The sequence below is a fragment of the Vulpes lagopus genome, chromosome 5 (assembly GCF_018345385.1).
Source record: "Vulpes lagopus strain Blue_001 chromosome 5, ASM1834538v1, whole genome shotgun sequence".
In the NCBI taxonomy this organism is placed as follows: Eukaryota; Metazoa; Chordata; class Mammalia; order Carnivora; family Canidae; genus Vulpes; species Vulpes lagopus.
This window is the reverse complement of record NC_054828.1, coordinates 56322531-56346656: the sequence shown is the minus strand read 5'-3', so window position 1 is coordinate 56346656 and position 24126 is coordinate 56322531. Positions and strand designations below refer to the sequence as shown.

Here is a 24126-nt window from a genome sequence, read left to right as displayed (position 1 = left end):
TCAATAAATATTTAGTAAGCACTTAGTAAGCTGCCAGACATTATATGTCCTTGGGAAATACAGAGATAAGACAAGGGTCACATCTTTGAGGAAGCCAACTATGTCACATCAGAGTCAAGCTTCAAAGTCCAGCTCCAAGTCCTAATTCTTCTATGAAGACTTCTTTCATCATGCCAACCTACAATAATCTCTTTGCTTTGGGTTTATGACCTGTACAGTATAATTCTATAAATCACAGACCTTTGTCTCTTCTGTAAGCACAGTATTTAGACTACATACCAATACACAGTTACATGGCCTCATACATTTAATAATTATATCAAATGCATAGATTTTATCTTCTGATTATGCTATATACTTCCTACCAGGAGGAAACAGGCTTTTATACCCTACTGTTTTCCATAGTTACCTGAAAAGATACTCTCTTCTTTCACCTTGATGGACTACTTTAAAAAAATTACCAGGTTCTCTAATTCAGTCAACTCAATAAACTTATATAATCTCTATTATCTACATATTCAGCTGATCTCTTTTGCTATAATCAGAAAAATTATGTAATGTAGTTCCTGGCTTTCATATATGCCAAAGGTCTATCTTACACGATTCAATTCCTAACCATCTTTTTTTTTCAATGCATAATCTTCTAAGCATTAATATAACAAAGTGTGAAACTACAACTTACAACATATACATACAAATTTGTTCCTATTAATTATGAAGACTTATAAAGGGATAAGCTGACGTTCTATATAACTTATAAACATTTCTCTTACCTTCAAAAACTGCTAGTAACATGTCAGGATTAGTCTTTACATCTTGAACTGCTTGCCATGGCATTACAAACGATTCTGTGTTAACAATTCTTGAAGGATTGGCATTAGATGGATCATAAAATTTTGAAGGGAGGACGTTGAACTCAATAAGATGTATGTAGGCCAGCCATGCCAAACATCGATCGCCTGTTTTAAGGTATTCAGCTACTATTCCACCATTAGCTGATTTCAAAGCATTCTAGGTAAAATGAAAAAATTATCTGTGTATTTTAAAATAATAACTCCTATTCCTATTAAGATTCAAATGTAAAGGCAAAGAAGTATACAAGTGTCATATTTCTTTGGAGTAGTTATTAAATACCTAAGTCAAAATATTGATAGTCACCAATTTTTTTAATGAAAATAAAGCAAGATGTTAATACCAGATTTTTACTGTGCTAAGGTTTATAATTTATGAAAAAAGATTCAATTTATTTGTACATTTTAAGTGTCTTGACATTCAAGGTCTAATAAGATAAAAAGAAAACTAAACAACAAAGAAACCCCACCATACCCATAGAGGAGATTTTCACTATGGACTAATTTTTTTCCTCCTTTCCTCCTTATTGTCTGAATATTGAAGTTTTATTCTGATAGGTACTTAGCATACATTATTTTCATTTAAACCTCATTAGCACTCTTAAAAAGGCATTATCCCCACATTAAGCAAATGAGGCAACAGTCATAACTTTACACAACTTACTAGTAAGTGGCAAAACCAGGATTCAAATCTAAAGTAGGTGTTCTTATGAAATAATGCTAACCTATAATGTTTTAGACCTTTAAAAATTCTCTATAAAGTATAACTAAAAGCTGTAATAAATGTTTACCTGTAAAACTGCAAGTGCACTCTGGCATCTTCCAGTAAATATGTGCAGCTGAACTCTAAACAAGAGAGCCTCTAAGAGCTGAAAGGACAGAACATCTGATGCTTCCTGCTTGGCTGCTCCCATGAGGAACTCCACCATCCTTTCACATACATAATCCTTTTCTTCAAATGTGCTTTCTAGGTGCAGAAACTACCCAAAGAGGTTTCATATAATTATATTTTGTAAAACAAAACAAAACTGTAAAGCTACAGATTTTCTACATTTCATAAGATGTTATATTAAATCTTCAATTTCTGCAAAATGGATTAATTATAAATATATATAAACCCATCTTCCTGGGGCATCTGTCTGGCTCAGTCAGTAGACCTTGCAACTCCTCATCTTGAGATCCTGAGTTCAAACCCCACGTTGGGTACAGAGCTCACTTAAAATAAAACAAGAAAAAAACAGAACAGCCCCCCCCCACCACCAACTTCCAGTATTATAATCTAGATTTCCCTTTCTACAAGTTGCAAAGTGGAATCAAATGAAAACTAAACAATACAGATGTACTCTTAGAATCACCACTGAATTAACTTCATCTCTCCTCTCCTTGAATCAACAAATAAATGGCAGTAAGACCATGATAGATTACAAAAGTTCAAGCATTTGACAAAATACAGCATCCATTCCTGATCAAAACTCTTCAGAGTGTAGGGATAGAGGGAACATTCTTCGACATCTTAAAAGCCGTCTACGAAAAGCCCACAGCAAATACCATTCTCAGTGGGGAAGCACTGGGAGCCTTTCCCCTAAGATCAGGAACAAGACAGGGATGTCCACTCTCACCACTCCTATTCAACATAGTACTGGAAGTCCTAGCCTCAGCAATCAGACAACAAAAAGACATTAAAGGCATTCAAATTGGCAAAGAAGAAGTCAAACTCTCCCTCTTCACAGATGACATGACACTCTACATAGAAAACCCAAAAGCCTCCACCCCAAGATTACTAGAACTCATACAGCAAGTTGGCAGCGTGGCAGGATACAAAATCAATGCCCAGAAATCACTGGCATTTCTATACACTAACAATGAGACTGAAGAAAGGGAAATTAAGGAGTCAATCCCATTTACAATTGCACCCAAAAGCATAAGATACCTAGAAATAAACCTAACCAAAGAGGTAAAGGATCTATACCCTAAAAACTATAGAACACTTCTGAAAGAACTTGAGGAAGACACAAAGAGAGGGAAAAATATTCCATGCTCATGGATTGGCAGAATTAATATTGTGAAAATGTCAATGTTACCCAGGGCAATTTACACGTTTAATGCAATCCCTATCAAAATACCATGGACTTTCTTCAGAGAGTTAGAACAAATTATTTTAAGATTTGTGTGGAATCAGAAAAGACCCCAAATAGCCAGGGGAATTTTAAAAAAGAAAACCATATCTGGGGGCATCACAATGCCAGATTTCAGGTTGGACTACAAAGCTGTGGTCATCAAGACAGTGTGGTACTGGCACAAAAACAGACACATAGATCAATGGAACAGAATAGAGAACCCAGAAGTGGACCCTGAACTTTATGGTCAACTAATATTCGATAAAGGAGGAAAGACTATTCACTGGAAGAAAGATAGTCTCTTCAATAAATGGTGCTGGGAAAATTGGACATCCAAATGCAGAAGAATGAAACTAGACCACTCTCTTGCACCATACACAAAGATAAACTCAAAATGGATGAGAGATCTAAATGTGAGACAAGAGTCCATCAAAATCCTAGAGGAGAACACGGGCAACACCCTTTTTGAACTCAGCCACAGTAACTTCTTGCAAGATACATCCACAAAGGCAAAAGAAACAAAAGCAAAAATGAACTATTGGGACTTCATCAAGATAAGAAGCTTCTGCACAGCAAAGGATACAGTCAACAAAACTAAAAGACAACCTACAGAATGGGAGAAGATATTTGCAAATGATGTATCAGATAAAGGGCTAGTTTCCAAGATCTATAAAGAACTTATTAAACTCAACACCAAAGAAACAAACCATCCAATCATGAAATGGGCAAAAGACATGAAGAGAAATCTCACAGAGGAAGACATAGACATGGCCAACATGCACATGAGAAAATGCTCCACATCACTTGCCATCAGGGAAATACAAATCAAAACCACAATGAGATATCACCTCACACCAGTGAGAATGGGGAACATTAACAAGGCAGGAAACAACAAATGTTGGAGAGGATGCGGAGAAAAGGGAACCCTCTTACACTGTTGGTGGGAATGTGAACTGGTGCAGCCACTCTGGAAAACTGTGTGGAGGTTCCTCAAAGAGTTAAAAATAGACCTGCCCTACGACCCAGCAATTGCATTGTGGGAGATTTACCCCAAAGATTCAGATGCAATGAAACGCCGGGACACCTGCAACCCGATGTTTATAGCAGCAATGTCCACAGTAGCCACACTGTGGAAGGAGCTTCGGTGTCCATCGAAAGATGAATGGATAAAGAAGATGTGGTTTATGTATACAATGGAATATTACTCAGCCATTAGAAATGACAAATACCCACCATTTGCTTCAACGTGGATGGAACTGGAGAGTATTATGCTGAGTGAAGTAAGTCAATCGGAGAAGGACAAACATTGTATGTTCTCATTCATTTGGGGAATATAAATAATAGTGAAAGGGAATATAAGGGAAAAGAAGAAATGTGTGGGAAATGTCAGAAAGGGAGACAGAACATAAAGACTCCTAACTCTGGGAAACGAACTAGGGGTGATGGAAGGGGAGGAGGGCGGGGTGGGGGGGAAGGGGTGACGGGCACTGAGGGGGGCACTTGACGGGATGAGCACTGGGTGTTATTCTGTATGTTGGCAAATTGAACACGAATAAAAAATAAATTTATTATTAAAAAAAAGATTACAAAAGTTCAGGTCTTTGGTCACGTACAATTTGCTAAAGGTTTATGACTATATACAAATTTTGAGAACAGCATTCATTATCATACATATGTGGTGAAATAATTAAAAAGAAATTAAGAGGCCCTTTAAAGACCAAATAACTCTAAGGAAAAATATCACACCCTATAAAAATCTTATGATGATCAGTAGCATTAACTTTGGCACAAGACTCCAGGTCAAAAATCAAGCATCTTTCACTTCAGTACCTGAGTTAGGAGTAAGAGTGGCCAAGTTCATTCAGTAAGGAATAGCATGTCATCCAGATGGATCTGTTCTGAATTTCAGTTAGCAAGTAAGTGACAGATCTGACAGTAACAGACTGCAAAATCTTATGACTGCTGAATCCAGCTGGCAAAAGTTCAGATATTAATGAATATTTTACAAGTGGATTCATTATAATTTTAAGCATGGGTAGGAAACATCTCATTGACTCAGAAAATAAAGAAACCATTTTCTCACTAAACCTTTGTATCTTGGCAAAGTTCAATATTACCATGAATTATAGATTAAGATTATTTTCGTAAGTAATGAGGACAGATAATACAAATATCAAAATGTCCCTTGGCATTCATGAAAATGTTACATAAATAGAAGAAATTTTTTAAAATTGTTTTTCAGGTGCTTTGCAAAAAAAAAAAAAAAAAAAAAACTTCCACATAACTTTTGCCTAAAGTAAAACTGCCTATGAATAGCTAAGTGTAAATGTTTTAAAATGTGTGTATTTTGGGCAGCCCAGGTGGCTCAGCGGTTTAGCGCCGCCTTCAGCCCAGGGCATGATCCTGGAGACCCAGGATGGAGTCCCACATCAGGCTCCCTACATGAAGCCTGTTTCTCCCTCTGCCTGTCTCTCTATTTTTCTCATGAATAAATAAACAAAATATTAAGAAAAAAAAGTGTATATTTTTTCCTTACCGATTTAGTAAACAAGAAAATTTACTTCTTCACTAAATATTTTCCTCTTGTTTATTCTAAATTTAAACCTGACCCAAGAGTGGTTCTGAGGTTATGGGACAATGAAAAGTTATGGTATCTACATGCAGATAAAGCATATGACTTTATTAAGCTACATATCAATTTTTAAGATGATCCAAAGAATTATAAACACACAGATACACACATACAGACACACACAAAGAACTATTATCTTTCTACTCACAGTCCAAAAACTCTGATAATCAGGAGCATATTCAACAGCTGTTTCACACATTTCCTGTACTTCTTCCTTGGTTCCTCTTTTGGAGAACAATCTGAGGTAATGGCACCAAATTTCTGGATTGTCTTTATTGTTTTCCAAAGCTCGAGCCAGAACATTTAAAGCAGAATCCAAGGACTCTGAACATAGCCTACGTGTTTAAAAGAAACAAGAAGTTTGTTTTTTTTTTTAAATGCTTCAAAATACTCTTAAATCAGGCTCATCTAATGAGTCCATTTTAAAGTTCCAGGAACCTACTGAGAAGTTAGAATCACCTAAGAGAGTTAGATTACGATTTTAAATCACACCAGTCCAAAAAAGGTCCTAATTTCCCACAGACCTAACGATTCCTTTTTAAGTTGATATTCAGGGAGCATTTACCAGATAAAAATACAATGTTATAAAACCCCTACATTATCAACTTCAAATGTACTTTATGTCCATATTCAGCAATACCTTTTATGAGTTAGTCTTCTGGGAATGGGAAAACAATTCCCCCTCAAGGCCAGCTACTGTCAGCACAAAATATCAAAGCTTTCAATGTAACAGTTCTTTTCAAAGGTCAAAGGCTTGCTATCTCTTGAAGAAGATAACTGTCTCTCATGATTCTATTCATAAAATAATGTACAGTTCTTTTGGCCTTCACTCAGTAAATGAGTCAGAAAAGAAAACACTAACTTATCCCATTAACATGGAGATGACACACAAGGCAAGTTAAGTTAAATAAGCACCGTATTCAGGTATGTGTGATATATTAGCACTCTAATGCTGCCTTACTGAAAAAGCTTTTATGTCAAGTTGTTAGACAGACATTCAGAATAGCTTTTTGAAAAAATTAAATTTTTTTTTTTTAAGAGATTGGAAATCTCAGGTTTTTTTTTTTTAAATTTTTTATTTATTTATTTATGATAGTCACAGAGAGAGAGAGAGAGAGGCAGAGACACAGGCGGAGGGAGAAGCAGGCTCCATGCACCGGGAGCCCGATGTGGGATTCGATCCCAGGTCTCCAGGATCGCGCCCTGGGCCAAAGGCAGGCGCCAAACCACTGCGCCACCCAGGGATCCCAAAAAATTAAATTATAATGATTTAAAATTAAATAATAAAAGACCATTCCTGCTAATACTATCAAAAAGTAGGAATTAGAAAATACAATAGGTTAGTGAGAAAATGACTTATTTACCTTATACGAAGACACATAACACCACCCATAGAAAAAATGTCAATTCATCAGAATTTAGGTGTTCCTACAGAAGCTTTAAATCTCTAAATAAAAATTAACATAAAATGTAACTTGTTCTATTGTACCAACATAATTTTAAGACTATCACTACTGGGGGTGCCTGGGTGGCGAAGTTGGTTGCACAGCTGACTCAGCTTTAGCTGAGGTCATGATCTTGGGGTTGTGAAAACAAGTCCTGCATGGCGCTCTGTGCTCAGTGCAGGGTCTGCTTGGGACTCTTTCTCTCTCTGCTCCTCTCCTGGGTGTACTCGTACATTCACAATTTCCCCCTCTACCTCTAAGAACAAATAAATCTTAAAAAAAAAAAAAAAAAAAAAAAGGTTCCTATCACCACATGCCTTAAAAACAATCAATCCTTATACCACTCAGAATTTACTGTATTAACTAATCCTACTCTGAAAAAAGAGCCTACCTACTAGAGTTAAAAACTGGGGCTAATTTATTACCTACACTGAGCCATGAACAGAACTCAAGATCTTATCTTAAAGTTTTTCTAATGGCTTTTAATTTATTTTTTTTTCTCTCATAGCTTTTAAACGAGAGTGCTTTTGGCTTTGTCAAAAACAAGACTTCATTGATACCATGATGGAAATATGATTACCATAGATGAAATAAACTTCAAACACAAAAATATAAATGTGCAACAGTTGACACAAAGATTAGAAGTGGACCTACCCATCATTCTGATTCAAGTACTTATATGCAAGCTTGAGCCAAAGTTGTACATGAGAAGGATTTTCAAGCACACTTGCTTCTAAATTAGCGATGTCATCAGTTTCATTTGTAAAGTATCTGACGTCATCTGGGGTGACAACTGTATCTAAAGCCGGAACATTTATCCGTTTCTCTGGCTGGAAGGCTGGAAGGAAAAGTATCATTAGCTTTACACTTTCTCTTATCCACAGACCAAGAAAACAATTGGCCTCATCTTTAAAATAGTCTAAAAATCTAAAGATTCAAAATATATGCAGTAGCTCACTTTAAGGTAGAATGTCATATAATTTACAAACCAGGGGGATCCGTGGGTGGCTCGGGGATCCCTGGGTGGCTCAGCAGTTTAGCGCCTGCCTTTGACCCAGGACGTGATCCTGGAGTCCCGGGATCAAGTCCCGCATCAGGCTCCTGGCATGGAGCCTGCTTCTCTCTCTGCCTGTGTCTCTGCCCCTCTAGGTCTATCATGAATAAATAAATAAATAAAATCTTTAAAAAAAAAATTTTACAAACCAGAACACTTCTAAAAGTGAAAGGGGTGTTATTAAAAACTACACCAGGATAACAGGTATAAACTAGGATTCTGCTGGGCAAACCAGAAGTATGGTCTCTACTTTAAAGGTAAGTGGCATAACTTGATAATTCACATTCACTAAATAGTAAAAAAAAAAAAAAAAAAAAAAAAGTTATTATTTATGAAGATAATTTATCCTACATTTAGAAAAAAGTACATTAGCGTAAATAAGCACATGAGAGCATGTACCTATTAGATATCTGCTAATCCACAAATAGTAAACAAATTATGTAAACTTTAATAAGAATGCAAACTTAGTATGTGCTTGACAATATAGCACTTCTTCATATTTGCTTTTTTCATTCATTTATTTATTCTTTGTGTGAGCCTACTGCATGTAAGAAAGCACAGGCTTGAAAACTAAACAAAGTACTACACCTGCCCACAAGGACACAGACCAGGCAGTAGGCAATCCCACACAATGAAGAACTGTATTAAATGCTAAATGGCATCACTGTTCTAAAAAAAAAAAAATAGAAAAGGGATGCCTGGGTGGCTCAGTGGTTGAGCATCTGCCTTCGGCTCAGGGCATGACCTGGGGTCCTAGGATCAAGTCCCATATCGGGCTCCCTGCTTCTCCCTCTGCCTGTGTCTCTGCCTCTCTCTGTGTATGTCTCATGAATAAATAAATAATCCAAAAAAAAAATAGAAGAAACAAAAAGCCAAGCTACTAGATACACCAAACATAAGTAAAGTGTTAGAAAAAGATGGAAACATCAGAATTTAATGATTCAGGGTCTTAAATTACTTCTTACCATACTTAATTGGTCCTGTAGACTGTTCCTCATCACTACTGAAGCTATTCTCTGAAATAGGTTTCCTCCAAAATTTTGGCTTCCACTTTCTTTTATCTTTGTAGGTTGTAAATGGTGGTGCTAAAGTAGACAGGAGAAGATTATTAGTTGATATAACTTGTTTTTTATAGTTTTAAAGGCTACTCAAACAGTATTCAGAAAGAGCTAAAATTATTGTTAGTCAGAAATGACATACATATGTATTTTCTACCCTAGAAAAAGATGTTTGTTCTACCCTATAAGCATGTTACATACATATATACATATACATATGTATTTTAGAGAACATAATGCCATCCATATATATTTCAGAAAAATTTGCTCTCATAAACTACAAGGTCCTTGTGTGTGTATGTGTGTGTTTGTGTGAGAGAGAGAGAGACAGAGAGAGAGAGAGAGAGATACTCACTATGGCCTTTACTTTCATTGATATTGCTAACAAGGAGAACAGCCATCTGGTCCATTGACATTCGATCTTTATTTATTCCAAAAAGTTTCTCAACATATTTTTCTGAAATTAGAGGAATGTTATCCTCACTTACAAAAAGTATTAAAAACATGGATTACAGAGACAAGATTAATTAAAGAGTATATAGTGAAGAGTAATTTAAAAATTAAAAGGAAGCATACGTTACTAGTCAAAAATACATATGCCTCCTGGAAGGCAAGGCCTCCATTACCTTAACTACTATGGCAAATCTTACATCACGCACCCAAATTGGGTTCCAAAAACAAAGTATTTCTTGAAACAAACTATAAACAAGTGAAAAATTAAAGTCCCAAACTGAGAATGATTACATAGATTCAGTGACTTTATAATTACCCAGTATTGTGGTTAACACTAAGTTTAATAATCACCAATTCATTTACTTCCAAAACACTTGCAGTAAGGTTTAATATTTAGCAATAAATCTGGAGACAATCTTAATAGTATTTATTCACAATGTTTGACATTAATCTACACTTCCTACAATATCAAAGTGTATAAAGCCCTTTTTATTTCTTTGTAGAATTTGAAACCACATTCATCTTAATTTCTAATCCTCCTCTATTTTTAAAATAATAAATAAAAACAGAGGTCTGTCTTAAAATCATTAATAAAATTGCTATACAAATATGTTAAGATATTCTTCTAAATAAATTGAACCTATAGATAAGCTCTGTCCAAAGCACTTCCCGCAGTGATGGAATGTGTGCAATATCCTATTGGTAGGCACTTATCACCAATGAGCTATTGAGCTCAAAAGTAGCTATCAAACACTTGAAATGTGGCTACTGCAACTCAGGAAGAAATTTTAATTAATTTATACTTGAATAGCAGGATATGGCTAATGACTACAATATGAGAGCAAATCTGGATAAAATGCTATAGATGAATGTGAATTACTGCAACTAAAGACATCAACAACTGAACATAACATTTTTTAATTGCCTTCATTCAAATTTTCACTTGGGGGAACAAGAGGTCTTTAAATACCTGCTGCAGCAGCAATTTCTTCATCAGTGCTTGTCTCTGAACAACCAATCAGAGACAGATTATACGACAGAATGTCCTGGAACAGCTGCTTTCGGCTAAGTGTGTAATCCTGTGTATGCTGCCTAAAATAAAATGACAACACAGAAAAGATAATCACGTATATATCAAAGCCAAATAACCAAGGTTGCCTTTTAGATCATAAAATATTCACAAATAAAAACTACTCACCACTGACAATCATCATCATTACATGTTCCTGTTAAATCAAAACGGCAGAAACACTGATCCGGTTCAATCATGTTACTGTATGATACTGAGCTTAAGGGAAGTTTTTCCTTGGTTCGATAGTATGGACTAAATCTAAGGAGACAAAAGGAGGGGGGTACATTATACTCCATACACATTCCCCAGAAAATGAAGAAATTTTTCATTTTTCTCAATTAAAATTTCTATACTTTGAGCTTACTATTATCTACTAACTTAGAGCCAAAATGAACTCTAAAAAAACCAGTATCAACTGGTAGGGACAACTATTTTTATATCTAGAACACAAAAAAATCTAAAACACAGAACAACAAAAAGCCCTGTATTTTAAAAGTAGTGTTTTCCAGGCTGCCTGGGTGGCTCAGTTGGTTGAGTTCGACTCTAATCTTGGCTCAGGTCATGATCTTAGGGTCCTGAGATCAAGCCCTGAAGCAGGCTCTGTGCTCAGCGGGGAGTCTGTCTGAGATTCTCTCCCTCTGCACCTCCTCATGCTCAAATAAAATCTTTAAAAGTACTGTTTTCTTATCATATAATAAAATGGTATATAACATTCATATTCCTTGCACATGTTACCAGGCAACAAAAAAACTAGGGAAAGAGTCTACACCACCTGATAGGTGCTTTATGATAATTAAATCCTACCCACTTAACAGTCTCACAACTTCTGAAAGTCTTTTTAAAGAGACAACCCCCACAAAGTTAATCATCTGAGAATGTCTAAATAAATTTTATGAAAGCTGGCCAATGCATTCCTTAGAGTAACAGTAAACTTCTTTTTAAAATTTAAAAATTCTCATTTGATTCTAGTTATTTTTCCTAAAATCCCTAACAGACAGTAATCCAGATTCTCCACAATTCTCCCAGTAACTTGGTAAGAATAAACCCAGTATGAGCTAAACCTTCCTGATATGGTTCAAATCTGACAATAAGGCTATTTTATTTTCCCTAAATGACCAAGTTCATTTTTAGTCACCATGACACAATTATTTTTTTCATTATTTCATTATCATAAAATATCCAAGATTATACTGTCATTAAGATCAAGGAGCAGTCCTGAAATTCCAGCTCATTGAATGTTTCTTTTATACCTGTAAGACTTAAAAACTAGAAGAGGACTATGGTAGGGTCTAAAAGGACACGGCTTCACTTCTGTTGTTTTACTCTGTGCTGTCACAAAATCCACATCCACAGAAATCTCCTACAAAAGAAAACAGCCATTACATAAACCAAATAAGGCTAAAATGAATCCTAGATTTTATGAAGCATATGAAATGTTCAGTTACCTGACCATGTAAAGCCTTTTCTGTAATGCCTGTAGTGGTTTTTAAAATCAACTGTTTTAAGCTATCAGCTTTTGAATATAATTTCTGTAATTCACCAATTTTTAACCCCAGAAAAAGTTCTGGTTTTTCCACTGTATTCTTAGTAGGTTTGTTTATGCATTCTTTGTTAGGTGTATCAGTGTGCTTAAGGTTAGGTTTAGTAAAAGAATTAGACTCTAAAAATGATCTTCTTCGTTCCCTGTTTGAACCAGACAAAATCTCATCATCAACATCATTTTCTTCAGTGTCCAGACTTAATTTATCTTGAGTCAGATCGTGAAGCGACGGTTGAGGTAAAGAAAATTCAGGTTCCTCTTCCACAACTGGAGCAATATTCTGTTGTTCCTTTGCTTTAAGGGCCCGCGCTTCTTTTAGTTTCTGAATTTTCAGGGCATATTCATATTCTAGCTTTTGTAATCGTCTTTTTTCCATAGCAATCAGTTCTGCTGAATGCTTTCTGGGACTTGATACTGGAGAATTGTCCAGTCTCATCATTTTGTTTGGCTGGGGGAAGAAAGTGATATACATATTTTACATGGTTATGATTTCATAAACAATTTTTGGTAAGATAAATGTGTTATCCCTACAACATAAGGCCAACATTATAAAACTAAATCACTGATGAGAGTTATGAAAAACTCAAAAGTTATGCCAGTTAATCTGGCATAATCTATGGAAAACAAAAAACAAGAGTCAAAACAATAACTATAAGACTTTCAAAATGTGGATGTCATTTAAAAACAAAGCTTTAATCTTTCTGAATATGCAGATAAAAAGTTATTTTATATATATCTTACCCTCAAAAGTATCATGAAAACTTTCCCCTTTCCAAAAAGAAAATATTCCTACAAACAACTTACTCCAAGGCGATCTTGTTCCAGTTTACGTTTTCCTATTTCTTTACTGGCCACTGCCTTTGCCCGAGCAAGCTCTTCTCCATACTTTAGAGTCAAAGCTTTCTTAATGGTAACACGTTGTTGAACTTTGTGAATCTGAAAATATAGGATAATTCTGGAAATATAAATGTAAACCTTAGGAGAGGAAACACCTTCTTTAACACAGCAGCTTTAGGGTATTCACCTGAAAATAAAAACATTCCAGTATCATGTCACAATGGAAAACAATACAAAGGTTCTATATTTTGATGGTTGTGATTTATGGTTTCGTTTTACAAAAAATTTGGCCCATAAAAATGTGCAGTAAACATGAGACTACAATAGGTTAATTTAAAAAAGAACATTACTTGTTCCTGAAGCTTCTTTAAAAACATTCTGTTGACACTGAGAATTTTCTCTGTTGCCTGAAGCTGTTCTGTAAGTTTTGTAATCTTTGTTTCAGCATTTCGAACGGATTCTTTCTTCTTAGCTTCTTGCTGTACGAGATTCTTTAAAACAGATTCATCTTTCATCAAGAGAATCCTAATTGGGAAATAATAAAATTCATATGTTTTTAAACTAGTGGACTAACACCATCAGAATAAAATATTTACAAAGCAGTAGCTCATTTTACAAAATATACTGCAGTGGGTTAAGAATCCGAATCTTGATTTCAAGCTGTGAGGTGGTAAAACTGAGCCCCCACAACCAACTGTGCAAGGTGGGGAGTCTGCCTAAGACTCTCTACCTCTCCTCCTCCCACCTGCAGTGCATGCACGCTCTCAAATAAATAAATCTTAAAATATATATATATTGATAACACACAGATTAGAATTAAAAGGATGACTGGGCAGCCCCGGTGGCTCAGCGGTTTAGCGCCGCCTTCGGCCTGGGGTGTGATCCTGGAGACCCGGGTCCAGTCCCACGTCGGGCTCCCTGCATGGAGCCTGCTTCTCCCTCTGCCTGTGTCTCTGCCTCTCTCTCTCTCTCTCTCTCTCTCTCTCTGTGTCTCTCATGAATAAATAAATAAAATCTTTTAAAAAAAATAAAATATTCTAAATCTTAAAAAAAAAAATAATTAAAAGGATGATTACTTTCATATTCACTAATCACAGAGGTACTCAAATATATTATTACATTTTATGAAAGGAACTATAGGTCTGAACAATGTGAATTACAGTTAAAAAACTACTACTAGTAGATGTGACTGAAATCTGACCCTATATAACCCCTGAAAGATGAGGACTTAAGACAAAAACTGCTTTAACATCATTTATAATACTCTTAATACATAAACAAATAAGCATCTAATAAGCATAATCAAAAGTACACTTACAAATCTCTAACTCATAAAGCAAGGAAAAGGAAGTCTGAATTTATAAACAATATACAGATGTAAAGTTTGGAACTGAGAATAAAAACAGGACAAAAAATAAATGTATGGATACAAATTTTCATTTTCTCAACTACTGAATATTATAGTTAAAAATATTAAGTATCTTTCCCAGGAGATACTATATTTCAACAGTTACGAAAATTGACATTTAGAAACAATCATACAGAGAATATGTGATAGAATGGGGAATAGAAAGATAAAAGAATTTTTTAAAACCTTTTCACTTTTTATTAGATATATATATATATATATATATATATAACCTAAATGAATTTATTTTAATTTAATCTCCTTTAAAACATACAAAATACCATTTCTTATTCATAATTTAAGAGATCGATGGTCACCACAGCATTTCATTTATGGAACACGTTTTTCAGATCTCTAATATCAGTAATGTCTTAAGCATTACTGTATATCACAGTTTGGCCAGGAGCAGGTTTTCTTTCTTAGTGCATAAGATAATGGCATGCTTTAGAAGTAATAAAATATGGTAGTTAGCAGGAAGACAAATATTCAAAGTTGAAGATATTTATAAACACTATTTTAAAATGTATTTCATTTTGTTCAGAATACTTAATCTCCAATGTCTTGTTCAGAAATGGAGAACAGAACATACTTTTGTTTACTTATAAAAATTTACAGTCATTAACTCCTTGAAGGATCTATGGTGCCTTACCAAAATACTCCAAGTTACATTGTTTTTTCATGATTTAAAAAAGATAAGGTGGTTGTAAATTTCTACCTTTTTCCTTTCATTAAGTAACTATGGGTGGGTGAACTTTTGAAGCTTCCTTTAAAAACCATTAAATTATTTACACATTGTTAATGATTTTTAACATTAAGAGTTAATTCCTCACTAAGATCAATTTTTACAATCAAGCTTGGAGTTTATGAATTAGTTATTAAAAAAGGAATAAGGAATGTCTTACCATTCTTGAATAGAACCTCCCTGTTACATGTGTAAACTTACAGGAGGACTAGCAGAACAAAATTCATTAAATGCTGATGTTAACTAAAGCCATTTTGTTCTTCATCAACTAATGATTTCAAGGTGTATGGAATGAAAAAGATGTATAGCCATATAGAATATAATCATTTCTATCAAACATATGCTAATGGTCCTCATCACACACCAAAAAATTTGTAACCATATATATGGGGATAGATGTCACAAAACTTACTGTAGTGACCATTTCCTAATATACACGTATACCAAACCATTATGGTATACATCTGAAACTAATATATGTCCATTAAACCTCAGTAAAATAATTTAACTTGCCTAAATATGCTAATGAATTCTATGACTCATTATGTTCATCCTGTGAGGTTATACATTTTCAAAATTCTGAAGCACCAAACAACACATTGATTTCACAAAACATGTAAGTTTAGGATCATAAATTAATATTCACACACTTATAACATTTATAATAATGCCGTATTTGACTATGTGTCTTACTCAACAGACTGGGTAATGACTATTTACAACAATCAAGCCCACCTTTAACAACATATGGTTCCAATGAAGGTATTTCAAAAAGATATCAAAGTTTTAAAAAAAATCCAAAACAAGGAATTTCATAAATGTTTTTAGCAATGAATAAGCCATGTATATATCTGCAGGGAAACAAATCTTTCAAATCTTGTATTTCTAAACATTAATACTATTACTTTATGTAAATGTGTAATTCAACAAAATGACAGCTTATTAGTTTTACCAGTATACTTGTTGACATACACCACAAAAATATATTATTCCAATATAAAACATTTTAAAATATGCCAATATTTAATGAGATAAAGAGGCTCACCTATGTTTTTTAAGTTTTGCTTCTGCATCTGTAACCTGCTTAGTAACCATCGCTATTCGGCCAATTCCATCAATTTCCACATCAGAGTTTGCTGGGGATGACGAACTTGTCTTCAGCTGATCTGATTTAATCAAACGCTGTTTCTCTCGACTAAGATAATAAAAGTAGATGAGTTATATACCAAAGCATAAACTAAAATTATTTATCCTTAAACATCTATTCTATTTCATAAAATAAAAATATTAGTCAAATTGGCTAATAACGATGATGATCAATACCCATGACAAAGATGCCATTCAAAGCTAAAAGTCTGCATGGTATAGAGTTGTCAAATCACTATGTTGTACACCTAAAACTGGTACAACACTGTGTGTCAACTACACTTTAAAAAGAGAAGAATACTGCTGATTCTACTAAGTATTTTTTTCAGCCTTACTAAGGTAAAAGTGACAAAATTATTGAAAGTATAAAAAAGTTCATAGTAGTAGTAGTTCTCCTTTATTACAACTTTCATCTTTTTCCAAGCTGTTTATATCTCAGTGTGCCACTGTATTCAAGTCTATAAATGATCACCTGTGAGTTATCTTGGATAAAATCAGCATCACTCATGACAAAAAATTGTGTAAAGACTAAGTACTGAAATAGCACATACTTTTAAAGTTAATTACAAGAAATGCCACTTACTTGGCAATTTCTTCCTTTAACAATCTATACTCAATCTTCTTTTCTTCAGGCAAAGCTTCAGGTGTCCGCATGGGATCATTTTCTTTTTCAGATTTTGGAGGTACTTTTGGTTTTGAAGCTTGCTAGAAAACAGTTGAAGTCCACCAGATCAACCGCTTTTAATAATCCCACACTAAGATTTGCACTTTACATTGTAACCCACTGTACATTTACATATTTAGAAATAGAGAAGTAATTCATAATTACTTCCTACTTCTTTTAACCATGCAGCCTACTCTACTAACCACAACGTAATTGTAAGACCTAGTAAGCCCTACAGTTTTAAAATAATTGAACTAAATCATAGTAACCAACATATGTAATAATAAGAATGAGGGTAAAAGTTGTACTTAGATTATAAATTTAATAAAAATTGTCTTCTGGGCAGCCCAGGTGGCTCAACGGTTTAGCACCACCTTGAGCCCAGGGCCTGATCCTGGAGTCCCATGTCAGGTTCCCTGCAGGAAGCCTGCTTCTCCCTCTGCCTGTGTCTCTGCCTCTCTCTGTGTGTCTCTCATATATAAATAAATAAAATCTTTAAAAAAAGAAAACAAAAAAAACAGTCTTCTGGTAATACGATACAATTTTAAATCAGTAAGTTTCCTTCTGGTAATATGATACAATTTCAAATCAGTAAGTTTCCTTAGTACAGAAACAATTATCCACTCAAGTTTTGCTATTTTGAAAAAAGGATTAGTCAATTAGTCAATTTAAAAAAAAATTAAGTGGGTTTTTAATAGTTAAATCTAACTAAATTTATACATTCTTCATTATATAAAATCCTAGATAACACAAATACTTATTTTATTTCCACAATTCAATATATTAGAAATCTAGACCTCTAAGGTCTAATTTTCAGGAAAATAAAAACTTTAATGATTACTAAGACATCATCTTTCATTTCATCTTTCATTATTGCACTTACCTCAGCAGTTCTTCTTGCTTCTTTAATCATAGACTCCAATCCACCAAAAACACTATTTGTTGACTTGGAAGCCTCTCCATCAGACTCACTGTCATCTGAATCATTCAGTGTTACAACCACTGATTTATGCTTTGGAAGCTGCAAAGATAACATGTTACTTTTGATGACCAAAGTATTCTTTTCTTGACTTTACCCCAACTAAAGTGGCCTTGGATAAGTCTTGAATTTCAATTCTTAAAAATAATGAATTCCAAGTAGATAGTCTATGGTTTCTTATGGTTATGTTGCATAACTAACTTTGTTCCATTTCACCAAGACTGGTTATTTGTCGGCCACAAAAAATATTCTCTATTTTCAGATATGGAAATATCTTTCTAGATACTAGTATGATCACCTGTCTCATGAAGTTTTATTTTCTCCAACTTTCTTTCTTTTTTTCTTTATTTTGGAGATGGGGAGGGACAGAGGCTGAGGGAAAAAAGAATCTGGAGCAGGGGCTCAATCCCACGACCCTGAGCCAAAACCAAGAGTCAGATGCTTTAACCAACTGAGCCATCCAAGTGCCCCATTTTCTCCAACTTTCTATATAAAGAACCATAATGCCACCTAAATTAATAACTCTTTACAACCAAAAAATTAATAATTCTACATAGTTATTGACAAAACTTTTTGGCTTTTGTGATTATATAGAGTAAGTGGCCAAAATTGGTTTACCTAACAGAGGCAAGATTTCCACTTGGCTTTACTTCGGTTATTTTATTTCAAAGCCATTGGAAACAAGGTAAAAAGAAACTGTCATTTCAAGTTCTTTAATGGACATCAGTAAATATCATAAATGAATTCTGTCATTATGGTACAGTCATTAACTGTAAAAAATATGAGCAGAACATAAATTAAGATGGGAGAAATAAAAAAATACACATACAATTTGCTAAAAGCAACTCTAGAACAAAAAAATATAAATGGACCAATTTATATAGAAAATATAAAGTGAAAAAAAATGGCAGAGGAAATTATGAAAATAATGCTTCCCCCCCCCAAATTATCACTGAACTATACTAGTTTTCAAGTGAAGAAGCCACTCCCATTTCACTATTAATAAAAAACAATAAATTTTTACTTATATGTGAATATATGTACATATATAAATAAACTAGGAGTTAGGGAGTAAGACAGCACAATTTCATAAAAATTTCTCATAAACTATTTAACAGTAGGATTCAATACTTTGCTTGTTCTTACCGAGATGACAGTTCGTGGAAGACGAGGTCCTCTGTGAAACTTTGGATTCTGTATCCTAGGCTGAGATACTGTATTAATACTGACTATTGATAGATTGCTTCTTGGCACAGGCTGTGAATTGTTCAGAACTGGAGGTGAAGGTGGGTCACTATTACTGGATGTTTCCTGAATAAGGAAAAGAGAAATATGAAATATTTTTAAACAAAAAGAAAGTTCTGTCATCTTGAAAAATCTCGAGTAAATCAGTTTCAGACTTATCACTACTTTACTGAAACGCCCAGTGAATTCCAGAGAAAAGCAAAGCTAAAACAAGAGTCAAGAGCACCACCTAGAGGTTCGAGCACCTAAATTACCTCTGGCTTAAAAGCTCTTTTATTTGCAAGAGATTTAAGTAGCTCTTCTCGAAGCAGCATTTCTTCCTCCTCTTCTTCATCTGCAAAAGGTGGTTTTGGAGGCTGTTCTGGATCTTCAGGTGGGAGAGGTGGTAAAGGTGGTAGAGGAGGTAGAGGTTCAAGAGAAACACACAAGCCTTCCACATAAGGCTGGCTCAAAGGTGGCATAGACTAGTTATTTTTAAAAGAGAAGAAATAACAATTACAATGAAAATTTTACAAATTCCAAATATTTATCTCTGGAGCAACAATAAATTTAAACAGATAAACTTTAGGTTATTACTTTAGTTGTAAGCATAAGTGAACAAAGTGTCCTATACATCTTTAAACTAAACCAAATTCAACATTCAACCATGAAAAACGTGTAATTTTTGGAGTAAAAAAAATCAACAATATTTGAAACATTTAATTTGTGAACTTCCAGGTAATTAACTATATACACTTCTCCATTCCCTTTATTTTCATTCAGCATTCCAAAAGACAGAAATCAAATTTTATGGGGTCTTTCCTCTAGATACTACCTGAAAACAAGTGAAGATACTGAAAACCAAGAACACAGGTTATTTAAGTAAAAAACAAAAATTAGGCACCAAAGAGATTCTAAGAATAGTACCGAGTATCTCAATAACTGTGTCAAGAAAAATCTCTTAAATCCCTGCACAGTGGCTTCTTAGAAATTATTTATAAAGAAAACTAAACTTATACAAATCTCTGAGTTTGGATATATTTTTGTTTCAAAGACCTTCCAGTATTTCTCTCGGCATTTAATTCATCCATTCTCCATTTCCCAAAAAGAAACATTTAAAGGAAGAAGAAAAAAGTTTTCTCTCACTCTGTGCTCTAAAATATCCCTCTCCAAAAAATAAAAAATAAAAAATCCCTCTGACTTTAGGCTTCCTAAGAGGACATCAGATGTCCACCCAAAAACTGTGAAATGGCAAAGTTCCCGCTAACCTACTGAGAGAGCTCCAACTTGATCTGTAGGTTCTTTCAATCTAGAAATAACTTTAGAACTTTTCTTTAGGATTCCCCTACTTCCAAAAAAAAAAAAAAAAAGGATTCCCCTACTTCCTTTTTTCTTTTCCTTTTTTTTTTTTTTTTTTTTTAAATGAGGGACTGGCAGTTCTTTTAAAAGGAAGGGTAGGTGGGGGAAAAGAAATTAACTTCTATATACAATGCTCTTCCTTTGCTGAAATTTCAAGTTAAAAATAACTGTATTCATCAAAAGAGGAGAAAGGAGAGAGTTTATTTCTAAAAGTATCCTAAAGCACTTAAACCCCAACTGCCAAAGAAGATAATCCCAAACAGCAGATAATCTTACTCTGTTTTGGAATAAATTTTTGGAGTAGCTACTAGCTGAGAAGGAAAAAAGGAAACATGCTAATAAGTATTGAAAGAAAGTACACAGGAGATTAAAAATTAGCTATGGAAAAAAACTACCAAATGGACAGCCTGCCAATTCATAATTAACTATTTATTCTGTAGGTTTCATAGTTATTAATTCTGGTGAACAATTCTAAATTAAGATCTCTTCAAATATTAACTGCTTTTAGTTACATGTCAGTTTTTCAAAAAAAAAATTAGAAAAGACACAAAACAACAGAATAATTTTCTTAAAAATCACATCAATTCTCACTTACAGAAACCTGAGGTGGTGGAGGCAGAGAAATAGATGGTGCTGGAGAAAAATACCCCAGTGAACATTCAGAGAAGAATGGTGGTTGCACCGGTGAAGGGGCTGTAAAACAATTTTTTGTTAGAGGAGTTTACAAACAAATATACTTTGTTTTTTGTTTTTTTTTTTTTAACAAATATACTTTGAAAGGAATAAACTAAGATTATGATATGCTTGAAGAAATATAAATACATCTAAGTAGATGTGCAAATTAATATCTTTAACCCCCATGAGACCTTTCCACCAATTCAGTATTGTCCCTTATTATCATAAAGTCAGCCTTTCAACCTAAGTTGACACATTGATTTCACAAAACATGTTAAGTTTAGTTTTGTGTCTTAAAACTCTCTCTCCTTCTGTTCCACTTTTCACCTAATAATGGAAACAGGAAACAGTGCAGGAAAGACAATAGAGCAGGTAACAGGCAATAGAGCAGGAAAGATAAACATACTTTTTCTTTTTTACAAACATATTTTTTAAGGAATAACAAAATAAAAAATTCCCCTGAATCTACTGAACTACCCTAACCAAAAAACAAGTAATCTGGTAACTTCATTCTTCCCTTTGTGTGGAATGAAAAAATGAGCTATTTAAATTGTATAGACAGCAAACAGGAGTAGGAATGAAAAGAACCACCTTCTTAATGTATTAAGAAGTTAAATGGGGATCCCTGGGTGGCGCAGCAGTTTAGCGCCTGCCTTTGGCCAGGGCACGATCCTGGAGACCTGGGATCGAATCCCACGTCGGGCTCCCTGCATGGAGCCTGCTTCTCCCTCTGCCTGTGTCTCTGCCTCTCTCTCTCTCTCTCTCTCTCTCTCTCTGTGACTATCATGAATAAATAAATAAAATCTTTACATACCCAAATCTAAACATACCCAAATTATATAGATTTTTCTTTGTCTCTATCTACACACACTCAAATAAGATTCCAGTGTTGATGTGTTTTGACAATGTGACCACAGGGAGAAGTACACTGATCACACAATCTTTCAAGTAAGTATTCCAGTTCCTAGAATGCCAACTGCATTCAGTTATCTGCCTATCTTGTGTGTTTTAATTAGTGAGAAAATATGTCTCCCACAGAATCACCCCTGAATATCAACTAAAGTCTCCAGCCCTCAAGAATAGTCACATCTTAGAGTATGCAATCTAAAAGAAGTACTTCCCTGATCAGTTCTAACTAGCCTCTCCTAAGCCACTAGTAATACCACTTACCATCTCCAAATTCCTACAAAGTAACATCACTGGAAAGAGAAAGGAAGCCCAAAAACAATAAAGATTTTTATGACTAAAGCAGAAATTATGATATAAAGGTAACTTAAGAGATCAAAAGTTTACTGTGGTTATTTTTATTTAAAAGCGCTGCTCTAGGGAAGCCGGGGTGGCTCAGCAGTTTAGCAACGCCTTCAGCCCAGGGCGTGATCCTGGAGACCTGGGATCAAGTCCCATGTCAGGCTCCCTGCATGGAGCCTGCTTCTTCCTCTCCTGTGTCTCTGCCTCTCTCCCTCTTACTGTGTCTCTCAGGAATAAATAAATAAAATCTTTAAAAAAAAATAAATAAATAATAATAATAATAATAGCACTGCTCTCATCTTTCCCACAATCCTCATTTTTTAGATCAAATAGTTACTAGCAGAGTTTAAATACTGTCTTTTTATTTAAATGCTATCTAGAAAGAAAAATCTGAAAAAAAAAGGTTAATATAACAAACGTGAGGTTTGCTCTCAAAGTACACCATTAAACATTTATGGTTACACAATTCACCAGCAAAAGTCACTTTCATTACACATTTCTTTCAAGGTTTTGGTTGGTTTTATGATCATTTTCCATTTATGAAAATTTGTGAATATGAGAATGTTTTAAGCTTTGGCTCATACCTGGAGAATTGGTTTCACTATCTGTATCCATAGCAACTTCTTCATAGTTATCATATTGATAAATACCTCCTCCACTATCAGTAGGTTGCTTATCTAGGGATCGTCTTAGGTCAGGATCTGAAGACTAAGAACATAAGATTTTTTTCAATTTCAAAGCATTTTCTGTCTTAGTCTATTCTTAGGCTACAAATTATGAAACAAATGACAGTGATCTAAAGAACAGTATCAAAAATCATATTCCTCTATAAATAAGATGACACGAAGTTTTTGAACACTTCTGGACTCTCCCTGTATGAGTAACTAGATTAATAAATTCAAGTTTTAGGTCATCAAAAGACTGTATTTTAGGGGCACCTGGGTGGCTTAGTTGGTTGAGTGTCCAACTCTTGGTTTTGGCTTAGGTCATGATATCCTGGTTGTGGGAGAGAGCCATTGCATTGGGCTCTGTGCTCTGCAGAGTCGGCATCAGATTCTCTCTCTCTCCCACACTCATTTTCTCTTTCTCTTAATCTTTTTTTTTTAAAAAAAGGACTAGGGCAGCCCCGGTGGCGCAGCAGTTTAGCGCCCCCTGCAGCCCAGGGCGTGATCCTGGAGACCCGGGATCGAGTCCCACGTCAGGCTCTCTGCATGGAGCCTGCTTCTCCCTCTGCCTGTGTCTCTGCCTCTCTCTCTCTCTCTCTCTGCGTCTCTATGAATAAATAAATAAAAAATCTTAAAAAAAATAAAAAATAAAAAAGGACTGTATTTTAGAGCATTCTGAAAAAATCCAGTAACATCTTAGTTATGAACACACTGATGACAGCTGAAAATTAGAAACTCTTAAATAATGGGCTTATGTGGTTTTCTTTTCTTTCTTTCTTTTTTTTTTTTTTTAAGATTTTACTTATTTATGATAGACATAGAGAGAGAGAGAGAGAGGCAGAAACAGAGGCAGAGGGAGAGGCAGGCTCCATGCCGGGAACCCACCGTGCAACTCGATCCCGGGTCTCCAGGATTGCGCCCTGGGCCAAAGGCAGGTGCTAAACTACTGAGCCACTC

The 24126-nt window shown here is 34.6% G+C and overlaps 1 protein-coding gene across 1 annotated transcript in view; it reads right to left on the bottom strand.

Annotated features, from left to right (window-relative positions):
• The window catches only part of ZFC3H1 (zinc finger C3H1-type containing), a 56725-nt gene that overhangs the window by 12521 nt on the left and 20078 nt on the right, over positions 1 to 24126 (bottom strand). Inside the window, exons 6-24 of the mRNA XM_041755107.1 lie at positions 23089 to 23212; positions 21177 to 21274; positions 19498 to 19707; positions 19145 to 19309; positions 17903 to 18040; positions 16939 to 17060; positions 16255 to 16404; positions 13410 to 13584; positions 13027 to 13158; positions 12128 to 12670; positions 11933 to 12042; positions 10809 to 10940; positions 10581 to 10702; positions 9513 to 9614; positions 9065 to 9184; positions 7700 to 7883; positions 5749 to 5935; positions 1643 to 1831; positions 774 to 1011 (exon numbers count right to left, since the gene is read on the bottom strand). Of these exons, the coding sequence (XP_041611041.1) occupies positions 774 to 1011; positions 1643 to 1831; positions 5749 to 5935; positions 7700 to 7883; positions 9065 to 9184; positions 9513 to 9614; positions 10581 to 10702; positions 10809 to 10940; positions 11933 to 12042; positions 12128 to 12670; positions 13027 to 13158; positions 13410 to 13584; positions 16255 to 16404; positions 16939 to 17060; positions 17903 to 18040; positions 19145 to 19309; positions 19498 to 19707; positions 21177 to 21274; positions 23089 to 23212 (3241 nt within the window). The remainder of the gene's footprint in view (positions 1 to 773; positions 1012 to 1642; positions 1832 to 5748; positions 5936 to 7699; positions 7884 to 9064; positions 9185 to 9512; positions 9615 to 10580; positions 10703 to 10808; positions 10941 to 11932; positions 12043 to 12127; positions 12671 to 13026; positions 13159 to 13409; positions 13585 to 16254; positions 16405 to 16938; positions 17061 to 17902; positions 18041 to 19144; positions 19310 to 19497; positions 19708 to 21176; positions 21275 to 23088; positions 23213 to 24126) is intronic.